A 20074-nucleotide genomic window follows, 5' to 3' on the forward strand; every position below is an offset into this window, starting at 1 on the left:
AATGAAAGGGAGAAGAGTATTGCCAAAGCTCAATTTTTCATTACGAACATAAGAAAAACATAAAGGTAACATCTTGATACAACAATCATAATACATTAAGATGGGCATCTACCAGGCCATCTCATTCTCATATTATAAATTCCTTCCCTTCCTCGCTAAAATAAAAAGATAAGAAAGAAACCAAAATAGGGAAAATAATCAAGGAGTTCTCTCAACTATCTTATCAAGACCAGTATATCCAATCCGTGGAAACTGGAAAATCCAAAGACACTCAAAATTATCCTACAACAGCTGTAAATCTTCTGCCAAAAAGTAACCAAAATACTCATTCTGAAAAATCAATCGAACCCTCTTCACAATGCTTTTGATGTTCCACTAGGGGTCTGTTTAGCTACATAAATTTGTTTCGTCTTTAAATGGGGAAAGCTCTTTTCAGGACCTGAAGATTGATTTTTCCCTTGGAAACCCATTCGGCGGTGGGACCATTCTCCCCCAGAACTACTCCTTTGTGGAATTCCGCTTCCCCTCTGATTATTATACCCGGAGGAATTGCCGTATTGTGGGCCACAGTACGGGCCAGTGCTGTTGCTGCGGCTTCCATTCCGAACATCACTCTTGCCAACATCCATGGCACCACCCATGGAGGATCCCTTGGCACCCACAGTCGCATTTTGTGTTGAGGGCCCAGCACTTGTGGAGCTTGTTTGGTCTACCAAACCCAGTTCATCAGGCAGTTGGGTTACTGTTGCATGTGTTGACACTATGAAGTTCCGGGTGTTGTCTGAAGGGACTGATGTCTGAGAATCAGGAAACCTGTTGGTACTCAACGATTGGTCAAGACGATGCACTGGGTTAAACTGAGAAGGTATTTGTAGTTCAGCTGGTTGCTGCAATGGCATTGACAGAGGAACAGACTGCTGAAGAGGTGATGCAGAAATATGTGACCAGCGAGCTTGAACGGGCATGTCGGGTGAAGACTGGAAACAAGAATTTTATTTTGATTGTTAGCTATGCCAAAAGAAAACACAAATGATCAATTTTACATGGTACACCGCTGGAAGGATCCAATGCAGGTGATAATAACATATCAGGTATAAAAACAATTGAAGTCTGAGAGTGATCAAAATAGATGGTCATTCCACACTAGCACACCGAATGATGCTAACTCCCCCTAAAATGTCCTGGGAAATTATCACTTTGGAAAAGGAGCACAGAAGCGAAGCAACAAAAAAAGGAAGAGAAACAGAAAACTGCAGAACAAAGTTATAAAAGCAATAGAATTCAAATGCAATGCAAATCTTCCCCGAGAGGTATCAACCTAAAGTGCCCACATCTCAAATCCCAGATGAAAGACTGAAGCTAAAAGAAATTACGACAAAACTATGAGTTTTCATAGCAAAGTGACCTTAAGAAATATCCAGCTCCATACCCTATGTGCATTATATGTACCTTTTTCTTTTCCTACCATACAAGTCGTTTCTTACTGTCAAGGTGAGGAAATCAACTAAACCCCTTTCCTTGAATATTTTATTGCAAATGCAAAATCAATGAATTTTCATAATAAAACATTCCATGAAAATGATTATATCTCAAACAACAAAAAAGTATGTATAAAAGGGAGCGAGTCATCTAAGCAGCAAATTAACTTTTAGGCTTCAGATCAATAATCAAATTTTACCTGGAAAGGAGAAACATCAAACATGGCCAAAGGAGAAGCCATTGGCAGAAGTGGAGACCCGGGGACAAGATGCTGAATAGCAGGTATGTTATTAGGATTCCTCTGAGCTGAAACCATGTTCAAATTACTCATTTCCCCACCTTCACCAACATTCATGGCCGAAGATGCAGGGTTGTGCTTCCAGTCAGGTTGCTTTCCTGATGGGATATAGGTGGTGCCCATGAAACTCAACCCAACTTGTCCAAACTGTCCAACTGGTGCAAAATGGTTATAGACAACCATGTGTGGTGGGCCTTGAACACCTTGTATGCCTGCAGCTGAGCTGATGAAAGGACCAGTAAATCCTGCTGAAGGACCATATAATGAGTCTACACCAGAATGACATTGTTGCCAGGTGCCAAGTGGACCAGAAACCGATGTACTAGTCTTCTGGGACTGTGATTGACTAGATGAAGTTTCATCGTGTGGTCCAAAAGCAAAAAATGTACCCCCCAACATGGGATTCATCTCGTAGAATGGAAAATGAGAAGGTGGGGCTCCAGGGAAATGTGAAAGCATCTGGCTTGAGGTATTTTGTGTACTAGGTAGTGGAGGCCATAATGAAATTGGCGGGGTTTCAACTGAAAGATCTGCAGGAAGAGCTAGACCCAGTGACTCTTCTGCCCTAGATTGGCTTCCTGATTGCAGATCACCAGCAACTCCTGCAAGAGATCAAATCATAACATAAACCATTTCCCTTGATAAAGAGAAAAATAATATAAAATTATGGAAGAGTACAAGATCACAACTATAGTCAAGAAACTTTCACAACCTGCTGCTGTTCCATCAGTTTCTGCATGCACAAAGCTTTTGGTATCTGAAACAATTATGGGGCAAGTGCCCAGCCCATTCCTAACACTGTCATCACTGCTTATTGCTGCGACTGCAATGGCTGATGCTGCTGCTTCGGCCTCAGCTTCAGAATCTTCCAAGCGTACACATGATTCATTTGAATGCTTATCCTTTTCAAAGAAATGAGAGCAATCATTCTCAGTGGTAGAAAGATTACGGGAAATCTGAATGTCTGATCGACAAAGACCAGGAGGACCAATCCCATGAGAAACAGCACGACTACTAGGAGGGAGAATTGTCGGAGATGTGACTGCACCTGAGTATGAGAAACAATATTCCTCAAAAGCTACACAAACACAAATCTAAGAATACATTAGTGCATGGAAAGTATTTACCCACCAAACTGTATCTTCTCTCCCGCAAGCAATGAATTTATCGGACTAGCAGTAGATGGAAAAGATTTGTCCTTTGCCAAAATTGATGATGACGACATACTAGAGTTGCTTACTGAGCAGGAATGATCCAAAATAGAAGCCCTTGAATCAAACTCTGCAGGCTTCATAGCCTCATCAAGTTGAGCTTGTGAAATTGCCAGAACCTACAAGTGAGGACCGAAATAATTTCAAAATCTCTGCAGGCTAAGTGAAATTACACCACATAAAATAGTCACAATAGGCTTACATGCATTTGATAGTTCAATTAATCATACATCTTTATGATAAAAAATAATCGCGGCTAATCAATAATGTTACTGAAATCAGCTTTACCCAAGAGTTACCAGAAGTTTCCAGAAATACTAGCCAGAAGCACACACGAACACATGAATATCAACAATCAATTCCAGTACAATAGTAAATGAAAAAACAACAATGTACATCACCCTCAATACCCAAGGAAAAAAAAAGAAAATACCAGTATGAAGTTACAATATAATAAACTTGAACAGCACAAAAAAGAGAAGCACATGCAAACATGTAAGTGCACACAGCGAAAACGAGAGAGATACTAGTAACAATAAAAGAACCGAATCTGAGAAAATTGGTACATTAGAGTTCAACAAATAAAACTACGTGTAGTAAACATGTTATATCTGTAAGCCCTATTCCCAAAAGAAACGAAAAAGGTAAGCACTCGCAGATAAATATACAATCACTGGGACTGATCCCAAACCACACAATTTTACAACTGAAAAAAGTGTGCTTATCTTGTGGTACAAAACCACGAAGACATGAGTGGCAAAATAAAAAGAGATTTTAACAAAGATCAACATATACCTGTTGAGTAGCCCGAGAATTCCCCCAAGAACCCAGAGGCGTTTGAACATTATCCAAAACCTTGTTTGATGCTGGAGCAAGATTCCTTTTGCCACTACATCCAACAGGGAGAGGGCTTGTCTCGAGGAACCTGCAAGAGTACATATAATATTAGTGTACACATTTACGCATATATATTTTCTGCCAATATGAGATTTAATTGATATGATGCCTACTTGATTGGCTGGGATCTTATATCAAACTGGATATCAGATTTTACAGCAGGAGTGCCAATTGGAGCTAATGGTTGGGACACTAAGCTACTAAATCCTGCTGATACTTCAATGTTTGAGAAGCCATGCCCCTCAGAGGCAACAGACTCAGAGCAAATGCTGCTTGCTCCTTCTCCTATCATCGGTGTGGAAACTTTATTTGAGGTGCCAGAAACAGTAGTATCTTGCAATGAAGAACAAGGTTTACTTGGTGTCTGCGATAAAAACCAGTGTGCCACAAATGAAAACACAACCTTTAACTACAATAAACAACAAAAAGTACCAAAGCAAAGATTGAATTGAAAGTAAATAAGAACCTTTGTGACGAGAGTCTTCACCTTGGTTTCCTTCTCCCTCTGTTCACGCCGATCATTCAGCATTTGCCTCTTTGACCGCACTTCAATAAAATCATCTTCGTCACTAGGAGCTTCTATGCCAGGTTGCTCAAACACACGCACAATCCCACTCTGCATGGGAGTGTCAACAACCTCCTCAGAGCGAATGTTTCTTTTAAGTGTTCCATCTGCAAAGTGAGAAACGTTACGACTCTTCGCGGATGAATCTTTTCCACCTCCCTTATCAGGCTTGCTCGGTGAATCTATACCTTGTGAATTAATCAAACCTGGCATCAAGGCTTCCGAATCAAATGACTGCTTTAATGGTCTATTCGACACCACCACCTTCCGAGGCCCAATTCTTGTGGAAATTCCGGTATTTTTTCCATTGGTGTCGGACTTATCATCCAGCCCACACTGGTTTGATGGAACCATACCAGTATATTGCTTTTTATCAGCATTATCCCGAACTCGAAACTCGGTTCTTTGACGACGAGGCCTCCTCTGAATTCCACTGGAATCTGAGATGAAGGCATCAGGAGCCAAAAGAGATGATCTTGAGACTGAAGTTTTCACAGCAAAGATGTATTTTTCCCCCCTGCCAGCTGATGCCAGGCCCTGTCCCTTTGATGTGCTTGTGTCTTTTTCTTTGGCTACTGACTTAGATGATGCCACACCAGTTTTAGGCTGCCCTCCAAAATCTTTGGTGGCTATGGCTTTCAGGTTCTTCACAACTGAATCTTCTGCTTGAAGTTCTGATTCAGTCCATAAACTGCTGCCAACAATAAGAGATGTCTCTTTACGATCCTGCTGAATCACTTCTGAATTTTCTCTTGCAGAATTTGAGTTATACCCATTCAACACACCTATTCCGTGAGATGGATCCAGGGGCCTAGGAACAAGACCTGGTTGGTTATCCATCAATGCAGACACGACACCATTCTTGACGAGATTTTCAGCTGTTATGTCTTGGGCAGGTAGACCTGGCAGAGAAACTCCCTGGTTCTGATGAAAAGAAAAACTAGCTGGAACATTGGGCTGAGCAAAAGACATTGATTGAGGAGCCAATGGCAGTACCCCCTGAGAAATAGGAGTTGTGTACCTTAGCTGACCAAACTGGAATAAAGGAGGTTGTGATGGGTGTACATGGGCTGGTGATGGGCCAACCTGGGGATGCAGATGAAGAGGCATCTGTATTGAACCTATCTGTATTGCTGGAACAGGTGATGGTATCAGAGAAGGACCAGAAAACAGCCCAAACTGAAGCTGGACAGGTACCTTTGTCTGACTAGAAGCAAAACTTGAGTTAGACACAAATGTCTGAACGAACGAAGATGAGACTGACTGCTGCTGAGTTGAACCCGCCATATTAGAAATTATAACGGGATCCATCAGATCTGATGATGCAGATGTTTTAAGAGCAATACTTGGCTGAATAGCGAAATCCTGCATTGCTTTCTCAGTTTCATGGGAAATTCTGGAAGAATTATCAACACTTACTTGCGACTGACCATTTACAGATGGAAGGACTTGTCCATTGTGATCCATGACATTAAAAGATCCCTCTTCGTCAACAGTGGCAACAGACATATGAGGCATCACATACGCAGTCTCTTCATTGCTAGCACTTCTTTCAAACTCATCACTTGGCATCCCAACCTCAACACCCTCATTGAAGCCTAGTACCAAGTTGTCCACCACCTGCGATGAGTCTTTCTCTTCTAGATGCGTCTTTTCAAACTCCTGCACCAGGTCATCACCTACGGCATGCACTTCGTCTTCTTCATGGTATCCGTCTTCGTCTTCATCATACTCCTCTTGCTCCAGCAGTTGTTCATCGTTGTCTACGGTCCATTCTTCATCATCACCAATTGATGCAGAGGCACTCATGACATTCTCTTTCCCAGCCTCAGTAGACGATCCTACAGCTCCCGGTTCAGACAAATCAAACTCTTTACCCTCTTCAGCAGCAGATAACACTGTAGAATCTCTAGATTCCTCCATGTCATCATGTGATAAATGAATTGGAGAATCAGGAGGGCTTGTAACTGATAGAGAGGACTGTGAGTCACACCTTACAGTGCTCTTACCCAATTTCTTCTCCACACCTTCAGTTTTCTCTTGCTGGGTATCAGCTATTTCAGCCTGGCCAATAGTCCCTTGATAACCACTTCCAGTCTGCATGGTATCTTCGCTTCTTGCTCCATGATTATAAGGCATCTCATTGTCAGCAATATTTGAAGTACTAGTGAGTTCATTCTCGCCTCTATATTGGCTTCTGTTCATTGAAGTAAAAGATGGAGGAGGTAGAACGCGAGGCTGCCTCATGGAATACCGTGACCTCTCAAAGGAGTAGAGGCCATCAGCCACAGAATTAGGTTTCATTCTTTCAAAGTATGAAGTATAAGGACTGCCATGAGATCGATCCTGTCCCCATCCAGTATCACCAAATTTCTCAGTAAGGTTCTCATGATATTCAGATTCAACGTCTGCGTGTCTGCCATAGTGATCCCCATTCCCTGAAATATTCCATCTCTGACCCCTGAAATGAGAGAAATCATCAGCATGAGGCTCTAAAATCCCTCCTTTATGAAAAATTCCAGAAGGCATGAATTCAGCTCCTCCGTAGAACTCTTTCCTTGAAAAGGCTCTTCCACCAGAAGATGTGTCTCGCACAGGACTATGATGACCATTATCCTGATCAGGTAGAGTGAAGGTAGAGCCATTGCCATTCTCAAAAACATCCCTTCTCCATGAATTCACAGGCTTACCTCGGTCTAAAACGCTTGAAGAAACATCTCTAGACAAGTGAGGCCTAGAACCCATCTCGAAGTGTCTATTAAGATCCGAGGAATCAGATGATGCTGAAGATGTTATCCTCTCCACCATCCTTTCACCATCTTCCCAATCATTGACATCTGCCCCTTTAGATACTTCTTTTTCTGTTGCCAACCCAGGCATTGTAACATTTGGTAGTAACGAAGTACTACCACCCCCCTTTGCAACTTCAGCCTGCCTCTTCGTAATTCTTTCCTCCAGTTCCATAAGTTTTTGCCTAGCAGCCTGTTTCCTCCTTTCTTCTTCCATAATCATCATGCGTTTCTCCTCTTCTCTGGTTATCCTCTGCTCTTCAGCTCTTCGTAAAGCTTCGACTTGCTCCTGTTCAGCTCTCAATGCAGCTTCTCGCGCTTCTTCCTCCAACCTTCTCCGCAATTCTTCTTCTTCCCTTGCCAGTCGAAGTCTCTCTTCTTCCTCTCTTCGAGCTAGCTCCATAGCTCTTTCCTGTTCTTCAATTATTCGCTGCCGCTCCAGCTCCTGCATCTTTTGAACTCTCTCAAGTTCAGCCTCAAAGGAATCTCTTACAGGGTCATGAAAATCAGTCTGTTTCACCACATCTTTCTTTCGCTTAACCACCCCAACAAGACCTCCAGAAAAGGGATCCCTTCCATCAAAACCAGAACCATAGTCTTTCATAAATGTGTCCTCCAGATAAGATTTTTCACTCTTGAGGGATGGTTTCTCCCCACCAAAATTCAGTGTGGGATTATTGGCAAGAGGCACTTTACTATCAGACAAATGTGATGGTTTAGATGCTGTGCTATTCTGAAAAGCATTCCCTCTCCCTCTGTATCTGTTTGATTGTTCACTGCCATATCCTTCTTGTGTATTCCATTCGGCCCGTCGACTGCCACGTGAATCCACTGAGCTGTTCCAAAATTGTCTCTCTCCCTGTGCATGCCCTAAGTCTCTCCTTCCAACATCAACTTGAGTATTTTCTCGAAAAGAGGATGAAACATATTTATTCTCTGTAATCGTTTCTCTATTCAAACCAGAGGGCCTTGCACCAATATCATTCCGGTCCTTTCCAACAATTTGAGCATCGAGATCATCTTTTAAAAGAGAAGGTGCTCGCCATGAGTTTCTTTCACGTTCTTCTCTACTAGGTGTTCTGACGTCTTTCCCATAAGGGTCAGTTTTAGCGACTTCACTAGAAGAAAACCTCCCAGCTTCATTGTCACGCTGTCCCCATTTATCAGAAAGACTATGGGCTGGTTTGAGTGGCAAGACACTAGCCCTATGCATGTCAAAATCTCCAACCCAATATGGTTCAGTCTTCGAAAGCCCATGGTTTCTACTCCGATCTGTCAAACCATGACCAGTATCACGCTCATCATCTTCCCAATCAGATCTCGGGTTCAAAGGGACCAGTGGCAATGGCCCCAAAAAGTATTCATCCCGCTTCCTAACATGCTCACGGTAACCACCCAAACCATTACCGTGACCACTGTTTGCATTCAACCCACCATTGCGTGAGGATGGCTGAAACTGAGGCCGCATGTCAACATGTGAACTGCTCAATTGAGAACTATTCCTCTGCTCATAGGAAAAGTCCTCACTAATCAGCTGTTTCTGTTTCTGGTTCAAAACATCCTTCTGCTTCTTTTCATTCCTAACTGTGGCAAGCAGAGTTGCACGCAAGGAAGGAAACTCTTCACCCCTCAACACCGTTGCTTTACCCAATTGTGAATAACCAGAAACTGCAGCTCCTACAGTTACTGACTGAACCGTTGGTGGTGTATACAGGTTCCCACTCCCTTTACTCCCACCATCAACCTTAATTTGCAATCCCGGATCAGCATTATCGTGATGATCAACTACTTCCTTCTCTTGTGAAGAGATTGTAGCTGGCTTAGTCCACCCCACACCGGATGAAGTGGGGCGCGGCCCACTCCCCAGGGCACCTCCACTTGGCCCGCCACTGGATCCCAATGAATCAAATCGTTCATGCTCCTTGCGCAGCGACGGCAGATTCAAGGGGGGTGGAACAGAAAGCTTCGGCCCAGTCTTGTGTGAGCTGCGAGGTCTTGAAAGCACAACCATTCCTCCACCTCCGCCTCCACCACTACCAGGTCGGGTCCAGGCCGTCCCATAAGCACTGGAATGATGTGGATGGTGGTTGTGATGTTGTTGGCCATAGGACTTGTTGAGATTCACAGATACGAACTTGTTCCCGGCTCCGGGATTGGCCATCTCAGGTCCAGGACTAATATTTTAGCCCGCTTGACGGATATGGATTCCCGCCAACGCATCCAAAGAAACCCTAACCCTAGATTTTCCTTATCCGCCACAACGAATTCACCTGTTATTCCCCTTTATTGCTAAAAACAGATCTCAAAGCAAAATGATGATGACGAAATCCAACCCTAGAAACTCTCTGGACCTGATCAAGCAAAAAATCCAATATTATTCAACACAGGTTCTACGAATTGAAATCTTGTATGGTAACGATTAACGAAGAACTCCGTTTTATGGTCAAATTAGGGTTTGGAGTGTTCGAGTAGTAGAAGTCACTAAGTCAGAAACGAAAGGAGAGGAGTGCAGTATAAGGTGCGTACCTCCAAAGGCGTACAATATAATAAGGTCGGGTCTAACCGCTAACGTGCGCCGCTGAGAAACCAAGCAGCGTAGTACTTGGAAGAAGACAGTGTGAGAAGGAAAAAAAAAACCGATGGCTTCTTTGTCTGTTTGTTGTCCACTTTTGCTTATTTACATTTTGACCCAACGCAACCTAAGCAGTTAGTTATTCGCTCATGACCCTCTACCCGTACAAGTGACTGCCAAACTAGTCGGTTTCTTTTCATTGGTACGATTTTTAAAACTATATGTATGAAATACTACGAAACTTTTTGAATTCCATGCATAATACACTTTCTAATTTCTCTTCAAAACTTTGGGCCAAAAACCGATACGGGTCGTCATCACTAGTTCTTAAGACATTTATGTGAGAGAAGAGATTTTTTATTTATATACCATTCAATTGAGTTACGTCAATCCGATCTGGGATAAATTCTTAACAATAAGCATTCCATACAAAAAAAGTCATCAAGGACATCATCCACTAATCCGGCTTGTATGGCAACAACAGAAACCCTTTAGAAAACTTGGCTAATCTATGAATCTGTAACCTATTCTTGACCATCACAGGAATCACGACTGACATCAGGAGGTGTCATTTGCAAGCAGTAGTCAGTCATATTGTCCAACCGAACGAGTCTCATCACAAAACTCAATACCCCCAAATGCATAATTCGAATGTCAACCTGTGTGACCCGAGCACAAGCACGAAGCAATATGTAGTAATTCTGCATGCGCAGCATATGTCAAGGCACCATCATCTCTCTTCCGAACATAGTGAAGGTGATCAAGTAACTTAACGTTGCTCCTTGAAGGAATATAGCAGAACCTATGCTCCTCCATGTCTAATTTCAGTCTTCTGATGGCTTTACTTTGGAAAATCTCGGGCGAAGTATCATCGACAACAGGATTTGCATTTTGACTGCCCTGTGAATTGCGCGACGAACAAAATCATATCATGAGTGTATCAATTATATTATATAAAGACGACGTGATAGTAAAAATAGAATGTGAAAACCATGTAAAACACAATCCATTATTGGAACTTTGCCATTGACAGAACAACCTATGTTCCCAATCTTCCAAAATCAAAAAGATGTTCATTTGCAATGTCCACCAAATACAGACAGGATATACTTATTTCATGTGTTACCGGTGTTACGGGTCTCGCTGAAGATATAGTAGTATTTAAAATGAAGTACCTAGTGGCAGAAATTTGAGCACAAAAAAGTACAATCACAACAAACTAGGCCTAGAATGCAGTTTCCTAGAATAATAACAGCCATATCTTACTTTCTCATATTTCCTTCATTTGCCAGAAAATTACTCAACTGTTCTGAACCATAACTGGAGATAATTACTTATTAGTTCTGTTCTGACTCTTGAAAATCCAGCAAGGGATCAAAAAAGCTTTCAAATTTATGACTTACAGAGAAATGTAGATTAAATTAATGGTCATTTCAAAAGCGTACTTCGAAGTAGAAGCATAAAAGCATCAGATATGAGCCAATACAGATAGGAGGCTTCCACAAAACTAGGTTTCACAAACTTCAATGCAACAAACAGCAGCTAAGAAATGATAACAACAGCATTCAATCAGTTTAAATACCGTCATATTCTGCTAGAATTCTGAGAACATTTTTGATAACTTCTCTTCTTCATGATTGTCAGCTGAGGGATTGTACCCAGGGAATGCCGTGTCCCCACAGAACTGGAGAAATATTTGCAAGTCCTTGGAAAAATCTGCCAACACATGGCAGATTTGTCGGTAAGGATGGCGAAATAATATTATAGGACAGAGCGATTAAGAAATGTCACTGCTAATCTCAACCAAAGAAAAACTCACCATAGGCTTCAACATTCGCATTATATCTTGCTTCAAGTTTGCTCAGGAGCTCTGAAGCATCCAAATCTAGCTCCTTTGCAAGGGAGAAGTTTCTCATAGATTTTGCACGCAAACCATCTTTAGTCTTGGAAGAAGAACCAGACACTTTCTCAGCATTGTCACTTTCTTGGGGACCAGACAAACTCCGTTCCCATGCCCCAAAACCATGTATATTATATAGATTTCGTATTGCAACAACCAGTATCGACATTACACATTCACGAGTAGGAAGCCTCAACTCATTTTCTGACAACCATAATTCGGGGGGCTTTGACCACTCATATATGCGGCATGCATGAGGAAGCATCTTCTCCAAGGAAAGAGATAATTGCTGGATATACCGTGAAGCTATTCCACGGAAGTTAACTGAAGGCAAATGCATGCCTATGGCTTGAGCAATTGATGCAGCAAAAGATTCCAACTTTTGTGCATGGAGGGATTGAGAAGGCCTGAACATAAAACTTGAACTTATAGGACAGGCCCATGAAGACTGAGAAAATTCTTTTTCCTTTTGAATTCAATACAAGCAGCAAAAAAAGGAAGTTTCCCCTCAGTTGACCACTTCACTAAATCTGTAGGCAATATTGCTTCCCCAGCAACATGACAAGCCAGAAAAGAAACAGCTAAAGAACATGACAATGGTATCTTCTCTCTCAAATTCCTACACCAAACCATCACTGCTCGCTGTCCATATAAATTATGAGGCTCTGCTCTGTACTTCGAACGAGGCTTTTTGGGTTCACCTACAATCAAGGATGATTTATTATGAAGCCCAAATATTAGGAAGGTCACTATCAGTGCTCACGGATGGCTTATAAAAATGATGATTATGTCATGGTAAAATATCAAAAACACCAACAGCCTCAATCATTTCGACAGCAAAACCAATGATTCAGAGTAACAGCACTGTTACCTATATTTAAAAAATAAAAAGTGAACAAAGATTAATGGATAATTTGACCATGTTAAAACAGTTATTCTGCAATTCTAAATTTAGAAAAAAAAAAACAAGATGTCTTTTCAGTAGTCATATTCAGGTAATAAATTACACTCTTATATAGGGCGATCTTTCCCCTTGTTTACCATAGTCATATCCTTGACAAAGATCTTAAGGTCTGTTCTTGACATAGCAATGTACTGACAGTCATTACCTCGACTGATTCACAACTACAACTAACTAGTCCGGAAGTTATAAACTCCTTTACTGGCTTATCAGTATAGCAAAACCAAAAAATTGCATCCTCCTTAGGAGGCTGTCATCCATACCATTATAAGATTCCACAACATAGACAACTCACAAGCCTTGCAGCAATAACAACAATAACACTGAACTTTAAAAGAACTAACATAGTACCACAAGGTTATCTAGCTCTTTACCGCATCTTCCAAAAGTTCCCCAGACCATATATTAAAAGTTACACGTAGAAAAAACAATCAATGAAAATAAAATAGGTTAAAAGCCACCTGATTTTTAAAACTCGGAGTCCTGAATGACCTCATCAGCCCATTCATCATTGAAAACCTCTGCACTGGCCTCGAACTGCAACCAAATGGTGCCAGGCACCCCAAAAATCAAGGGAGTCACATTGAACTTGTCTACCAAAGCCTCACATTGTAACTAAATCATCTTCTGCAAACCCGTCACATACCTTGCCCTTACCTCATTATAGTAATCCTCATATCCAGGCTCCACTGACCCACCTAAAGACCCAAAATCCTCAGGGCCTGTGGGTCCTACCCCATCAAAATCCCATTCTTCCTGCTCTCTCTCTATCCGCATACTGTTTTGAGTTAAATTTGCAGCATCCTCTTGGGTTAATTGGGACCAATATGATTGAGATAGTGGCGGGCATTGTGAAGCCTAAGCTGCAGCAGATGAATAAAGAGTGCGGCGTTGACTACTCTGGTACAGGGCCCTGAGGCCATGGTCAATTAAGTCTTCATCGTTAACGCCCATATCATGGATGTCATCATCCTGAGACCCACACTGGAGGCAGTAGTAGAAGCCATCTGATCCATCAGACATGCCAACATTACCAGTTTACCACAGTACCACACAATTGACAAGTTTTCTTAATTGTCCCTTCTTCCATTGATAGACCTAAACAGAAAATATTTTAAGGTTTCTCTCGTGATTCTTGCAGCCACCACCAGTGTACACAGATACTTGAGTTGCTTGTAGGAGTGAGGCAACTCTTGTACAAGATATTGCAGCCCCATGATGTAATACCATGTTGAATCGCGTAGGAGCCACAAGGAAAATTATTTACACACTATGCTTCTGACAGGAAAAAATATAACTTGACAACACAAGGTTTTTGCTACTATGGGAATTCACTCTACACCACCAAGCAGTCAACAATATAATGTATGAGCTGAACCAATTGTTACATCATAATAAGTACACAAGTTACATCTACTAACACAACCAGTTGATTAAAAACACACCCGAAATTAATAACCAATAATTAAGACCTAATATACCCACATAAACAAGATGGTCAAAATATTCAGTCATTGCTGATCATTATAAGGTGTATTTGAATTTACAGGGCATGGCAACAGTGTATTTTTTAACGAAAAAGTCTGTTACTTTTGTGAAGGGCTAATAAAAAAAGTAAACTAAAGAGTCACAGACCAAAAGTAAGGAATAGAACAAAACCCAATTTTCAGTATGTGCTTCTGGCCTTCTGCAATAAAATGACTAGCTAAGACCAGATGTGAAATTTTCTTATGATTACCAAAACTAGAGAGTGAAATCAAAGTAATAGACACAAAGTCACAAACCTGTTGCCTGGTTGACAGGTGGCGGTTGCAGGGTTGAAGACGGGCGCTTGAGCGACGGGAGCGGGACTGCGGGAGATCGGGGGAGACAGAGTTGTGGCGAGTTCGCGATTCCTACTAGGGCTTTCCATAAAGCCTAACGACGACGTTTCAGTCTACATAAGGCCGGTTCCCCAGTCACCTGTTTTATAACTTATCGTGGGCCCTGTATTTGCTAATTTGGCTTGTGAAAGTTCATTTTGGGACGATGATTATGATATAGCAAACAAAAATTTATTATAAATGAATTAATTAGTTGCTTGACACCTGGATTAAAGATAAAATATAAAACAGTCGGTTTGACCAAAGACGGAGAGGAAGTACATGGTCATGTAAATCTTGAATACTTAGATTGTCCGACTCTCTTCCAAGTACCTAATAAATTATAGGGTGTCTAATGTATAAAGTTGAAACTTGAGTCATTCATAGCCAACTCGATCACCCCTTAGGCCTTAGTGATTAATTAGATTTATTATTGAATGTATTGAGATGCATAGAGAAATTTTCTTATGTAGACTCCTTTGTGAGGGGTGAAAATTGAAATGACAAATGAAAATCCTATTTTGAGTTTCTTTTAATTAGTGATTGGTACTTTAAGTCCTCATAAAAGAATTTTTAAAAAATGTATTATACTATCCTATTAAAGTAAATCATTTTCCCTGACTATCAATAAGAGGTGACTCGATTGACAATCGATTAATATTGACAGGTGTGCCTAAAGTTCGATTCTAAGTAGAAAGATACTTGTTAGTGGTATTTCAAAAAATCACGTTCCCTGACTAGGCCATGGGCCCATGGCAATACCGTGCCGCCTCCGTTTATGATGACGTGGAATGATGTATTGGCTGTTTATTCCCTGGAACCAAACAAAAGTTAACAAAACCGCAACAACTGTCTCGCTTGGTCGTTCTCTTTCTGCAATTCTGCTTTCCTATATTTGGCTCCAAGCATATCGGGTGATCCATTTTTGTTTGGTTTTTCGGGTGTTGTTCCCCCTTTTCTTTTGTCATCTTCTTTGAACACATGCTGTGAAGTTTCTCTCTTTTTGCTTGGTTCATACAAATCGGTCTATGTTTTTCGTTTACAAACCCTTTTATAGTGATTTTATATCTCTATCATACTATCTGTTATGGAAGATTCAAACAATCTGCAAGACTGTTTGAATGTCCTGTTTGTGGTGTTTGCCTTCTGCTGTGCTCTCTTTCTGGGTGGTCTTAAAGGTACCTTTTTTCTTCTCCTTCCGCTCTCTTGACTTGTATTTTTTTGAAATTTTGTTTTGATTTCTTATTGGGGTTGCATCTTTTGACGTGGTTGGTGATGGGTTTTCTTGTTTTGCAGTATTCGATGTTTTCATGAAAAGTGCTTGTGAAATTGATTTTGGGTTTTTGAGATTCTGATTGTTTGAATTCATCGGATGTTGCAGCTGTAACTATAGGTCCCATTGCCGGGCTGATACTGATAATAGGGAATGTTGGGATTATTCTTGGATTGTTTCCTGCTCATGTCTATTGGACAGTCTACACCCTTGTAAAGTAACTACCTTTACAATTCCCTTTTCAGTTTTTTCTCCTTCTACTGTTTCATTTGTCTTCAAAAAAAGACAATTTTATCACAACTTTATCTATTTTTAAGGTTTTATGACCTGATAGGGAAGTGATTCGGAAATTGCAGGACTAACAGATTTGATGAACCATTTAAAGTTGCAATCCTTCTTGCCTTGCCTGCTTTATTTGGAATTTGGTTGGGTTTAAGCATTGTTGGGAGTGTTATTGCGGGAGTTGGATATGGATTCTTCAATCCTTGGGTTGCTTCTTTTGAGGCCTTCAGACATGAGAATGAATCAAAGAGATTCATACACTGTATTGTGGTAAATTTTGGCTTACTGATATGGCCCTCTTTTTGATGCATAATTGAACTTTTGGCTTACGTTGATCAACTGTTATGAACATCTAGGATGGAACATGGGATACAGTTAAAGGAAGTTGTACTGTAGTGAGGGACTTCGCAGATATGTGTCATAGTTCATACCCTCAATACTTAAAGGAGCTACATGAGTCCCCTGCTTCTAATGAGCTTCAACCTCTCAGGTATGCTGGTGCTTCTGCTGGTAATGTCAACTATAATTATTTTGTTAGTGGCTCTTAGGTTGCCAGCATAGGCAGGGCAATAATGGGTAGGAGAATTTCTCTAGAGAATAATTTTGTTCTTTGGACCAAGGAATGGACAAAAAGGATCATCCAAAAGATTGCAAAACTGTGCTCTTACTCATGTAACTATGTTTGAAGATTGTAATTTAACAGAGTCAAAATTGTATTAGTTTAATGAAAATTTTGCCTTTTGGTTGTTGAGGTTCTCATACTTCAAAGCAAACAATTAACTTGGAACTCACCTGTTTTGTAGGTTAGTTCATGTGCCTGGATGCATCATGATTGGGGTTATGGGACTAATTGTGGATGTTCCTCTTTATACTGCAATTGCTGTGGTTAAGAGTCCGTTTATGTTATTCAAGGGTTGGTTTCGCCTAATCCACGATCTGCTTAGCCGAGAAGGCCCATTCCTTGAGACCGCTTGCATCCCAATTGCTGGTTTGACCATTCTTTTATGGCCAATTGTTGTTGTTGGGAGCATCATAGTGGCTGTATTCTCTAGCGTTTTCATCGGATTGTATGGATCAGTAATAGTATATCAGGTCAGCTCATACCTTCAAGATGTCGTAGGCCTTTGCCCCTTATGACCAAGCTCATGCTATAGTGTTTTCATGGATACAGGAGAGATCTTTCCGAAGAGGCTTTGCTTACGTTGTTACGATGGTTGCAGAATTTGATGAGTATACAAACGACTGGCTCTATTTAAGAGAGGGGACTCTCCTTCCAAAGTAATTATTTCTGTTGCCTAATTGAAAATTTTGCCTAGCTTTAGTCCTTTTAGATGAAAATTCTATAAATTCTTGTCATGTGGTATGCTTAATTTGTAAGAGTTGAGATTAATGTTGTCCACAGCCAGGCCCCATTATCGAAAGAAAAGGGCCTCTCGATCATCTGAGTTTTCAGTTGACGGAAAACATGGTGCTGGAAGCAGAACCGGTTCTGCTGAAGCACCTGCAATGCTTGTGCCAAGCTTAGCTCACTCGAGATCAGTTAGAGAGGCAATACAAGAAGTGAAAATGTTGCAGGTATGTGCTAACCTTCCAATGCTATTATTTAAGAATGAAACTCTGCAGAATTATGTTGATTCAAGATTTTTATTGATCATACTTGGCCTATACTGGTTATAACTTATAACATCCTCACAACTTCTGATATACTTTGCCTTCCTAGATCAAATATATACCTTTGTTTCTCGATGTTTCGATGACAGATTCGTGTTTGTAAATTTCTTATGCTCATTGAGTACTACTTTCTTCAGTTTGAAAATGAACATGTGGTTTATCATGTCTAACTCAACAGATATGGGAAAGTATAATGAGGTCCTGTGAGATTAGGGGCAAGGAACTATTGGACACCAATGTACTAACACCTGCCGACCTCTATGAATGGTCAAAAGGGAAAGACGGCAATGATTCAGTGATTATAGGAGTTGGGTTACCTTGTTATTCACTCTTTCAGACTGTCCTCTACTCCATCAAAGTTTCTTCTAATGGTTTGCTGCTAGTTGATGGTATTGAAGTAACCAACTTCAACAGGCCAAAAGACAAACTGCTCGACTGGTTTTTTAATCCTGTAATGGTACTTAAGGAACAGATTCGGGCCATAAATTTGGGAGACAACGAGGTAAGATTCTTGGAGAAAGTGATTCTTTTCGGAAGCAACACACGACGCATGGAGGCTTGGGACAATGGAAGTTTATTACCTCAAGATCCTCTTAGAGCTGCACAAATCCAGGGTATCAGTAGAAGGTAATAGGCGATCCTTTTTATTTATGCATTAAAGCAACAATTTTTCTGAAACACTCAAATCCCATTTGAGAATCAAACATAAAGAAAATTCTTTTTGCATAGTTGACATTATTCAGATGGGTTTTCCCCATCATAAGGTACTGCATCCTTGCTTGAACAGGAACTGCACATTGAAGCTTAAATAGAAAAGCTTTTATGTTACTGTTGGATTGTCTCAAAATGAAGTGTATTCTGATATAATAAGGATATTTGGCAGGATGACTGGCATGGTTAGAAGTGTATCGAAGCTCCCAACATATCGGAGGAGGTTTCGCCAAGTTGTGAAGACTATAATCTCATACTCCATGGAGAAGGAGGTTTCTCACAGATCCGGTTCCATGAGATCGGTTGCCTCCATTGAGAGTGTGTAGGAGTGATTCAATTTAGGTTGTATTTGGATTGAGGGAATGGAATGGAAGGGGAAGGAAACTCATTAAAGGAAGAGAAAAATAAATTTTGCTCTCTCATGTTTGAATAGTTAGACACAAAAAAGAAATGATTTGTTATTTATAAGAAAAGAAAGGAAATTGATTTAATTTATTGATTTATCCTTACCTTTTTATATTAAAGTATTATGCATAAGAGTAAAATAGGTTTTTGAATTATAGATAAGTTAACTTACCCGAATCCTGATGATCAGGATTCAAATCCCTCCTCCCATTTTTGTCAACAAAAAAAAAAGAAAAAACCCTTAACTCTCTCATTCCTACCAATTATCCCATTTTAGGAATGAAGTATTTTGACAAAATTTTGATGAATTTTCAAAATTCTTTTCAAATCCCTCATTTTTAAAATTTCTTTTTTCCTTCTCCTCTCTTTCCTTCCCTAAATTCCTCAATCCAAACACAATCTTAGTCTTATTTTACTTGTATAGAATCTTTTACATTATTATAAGTTGCTTTATTTATTATCTTTCACTTACCACACCCATAAGCATGTGATGTAGGACATACATATTCTTTTTATCAGAAAATGGTTCGATTGCAATTGCATTATCCCTTTTGAATTTTGATTCTTGTCCATTTATAGTAAATTGTGGTTAGTTCAAGATATTAGATTGGGCCTTCATGGCTTCAATTGTGGGCTGATAGAGCTTCCTCAACATTTCATAACTCTGGGGGGCCATGTGAGAAACTTTCCAGTTTCCAGTTTCCAGTTTCCACTAGTACTTGGGCTTTCTCAATCACCCACCAACCGGCCTAACCATGTCTCCATGTCTCTCATATATAACAAAAAATGCTGATATCACATCCAACCAAAAAAGATTACTCGAGAAGAAAGTGAGATGGACTATCTCAATTTTCTATTAATTTTTAATGTAAACAAGTAATATTTCACTTTTTTGAAGAGATTTATGATTGAGGTACTAATGTTGTTGTTCTTGAATAGAGGTGTTGAATTGTGAAAAAGTGGTATTTGAGTAAGTAAAATATAAAACCTGTTAAGAGAATTTGATGCAAGCAGAGGCGGCCCTGGGCCTTGGCGAGCTGGGCCCTTGCCCAGGGCTCACAATTTTTTAGGGCCCCAAATTTTGAAAATTTTTAGTTATAATCTTATAAGAGAGTTTATTTTAAAACCAATCTCAACCTATTTTAAAACCCATAAATATTACTTATAAAGCTCAAAAGGAATTGAGAATTAAAACAAA

At 40.4% G+C, this 20074-nt stretch overlaps 2 protein-coding genes and 1 pseudogene across 7 annotated transcripts; 1 reads left to right on the plus strand and 2 right to left on the minus strand.

Annotated features, from left to right (window-relative positions):
- Nucleotides 1–17: 17 nt before the first annotated feature.
- LOC119997101 lies at nt 18–9901 on the minus strand. 5 transcript variants are annotated; one of them, XM_038843912.1, is made up of 8 exons: nt 9766–9901; nt 4352–9590; nt 3999–4249; nt 3784–3913; nt 2909–3107; nt 2490–2825; nt 1679–2379; nt 18–977 (listed from the first exon to the last, which is right to left on the minus strand). In XM_038843912.1, the coding sequence occupies exons 2-8, from the start codon at nt 9398–9400 to the stop codon at nt 354–356; spliced, it is 7290 nt and encodes a 2429-aa protein (XP_038699840.1). In that variant the 5' UTR covers nt 9401–9590; nt 9766–9901; the 3' UTR covers nt 18–353. The 5 variants fall into 5 exon arrangements, with proteins under 5 accessions (XP_038699840.1, XP_038699865.1, XP_038699856.1 ...); XM_038843937.1 differs by lacking the exon at nt 9766–9901 and having other exon boundaries at nt 4352–4557; nt 4639–9736; XM_038843928.1 differs by lacking the exon at nt 9766–9901 and having other exon boundaries at nt 4373–9736.
- Nucleotides 9902–11181: 1280 nt separating this feature from the next.
- Nucleotides 11182–14644, minus strand: LOC119997127 (annotated as a pseudogene).
- A 678-nt stretch (nt 14645–15322) lies between these two features.
- Nucleotides 15323–18956, plus strand: LOC119989871 (uncharacterized membrane protein At3g27390-like). Of its 2 annotated transcripts, none has more exons than XM_038835650.1 (9): nt 15323–15712; nt 15916–16024; nt 16164–16359; nt 16446–16579; nt 16893–17181; nt 17261–17367; nt 17496–17664; nt 17939–18387; nt 18644–18956. In XM_038835650.1, exons 1-9 carry the CDS (start codon nt 15622–15624, stop codon nt 18795–18797), a joined length of 1698 nt encoding a protein of 565 aa, XP_038691578.1. In that variant the 5' UTR covers nt 15323–15621; the 3' UTR covers nt 18798–18956. The 2 variants fall into 2 exon arrangements, with proteins under 2 accessions (XP_038691578.1, XP_038691651.1); XM_038835723.1 differs by having other exon boundaries at nt 15916–16019.
- Nucleotides 18957–20074: the final 1118 nt, after the last annotated feature.

Source organism: Tripterygium wilfordii, chromosome 1 (assembly GCF_013401445.1).
Source record: "Tripterygium wilfordii isolate XIE 37 chromosome 1, ASM1340144v1, whole genome shotgun sequence".
NCBI lineage: Eukaryota > Viridiplantae > Streptophyta > Magnoliopsida > Celastrales > Celastraceae > Tripterygium > Tripterygium wilfordii.

Bases quoted from the DNA above. Each gene is read 5' to 3' on its own strand.
- LOC119997101 (XM_038843912.1), bottom strand. From the start codon at position 9,400: ATGGCCAATCCCGGAGCCGGGAACAAGTTCGTATCTGTGAATCTCAAC. The intron at 3,914-3,998 runs GTAGGCATCATA...GTACTCTTGCAG, and splicing joins ATAAGATCCCAGCCAATCAA to GTTCCTCGAGACAAGCCCTC. The intron at 978-1,678 runs GTAAAATTTGAT...TCTTGTTTCCAG, and splicing joins TTGATGTTTCTCCTTTCCAG to TCTTCACCCGACATGCCCGT.
- LOC119989871 (XM_038835650.1), top strand. From the start codon at position 15,622: ATGGAAGATTCAAACAATCTGCAAGACTGTTTGAATGTCCTGTTTGTG. The intron at 16,360-16,445 runs GTAAATTTTGGC...ATGAACATCTAG, and splicing joins GATTCATACACTGTATTGTG to GATGGAACATGGGATACAGT. The intron at 18,388-18,643 runs GTAATAGGCGAT...GATATTTGGCAG, and splicing joins ATCCAGGGTATCAGTAGAAG to GATGACTGGCATGGTTAGAA.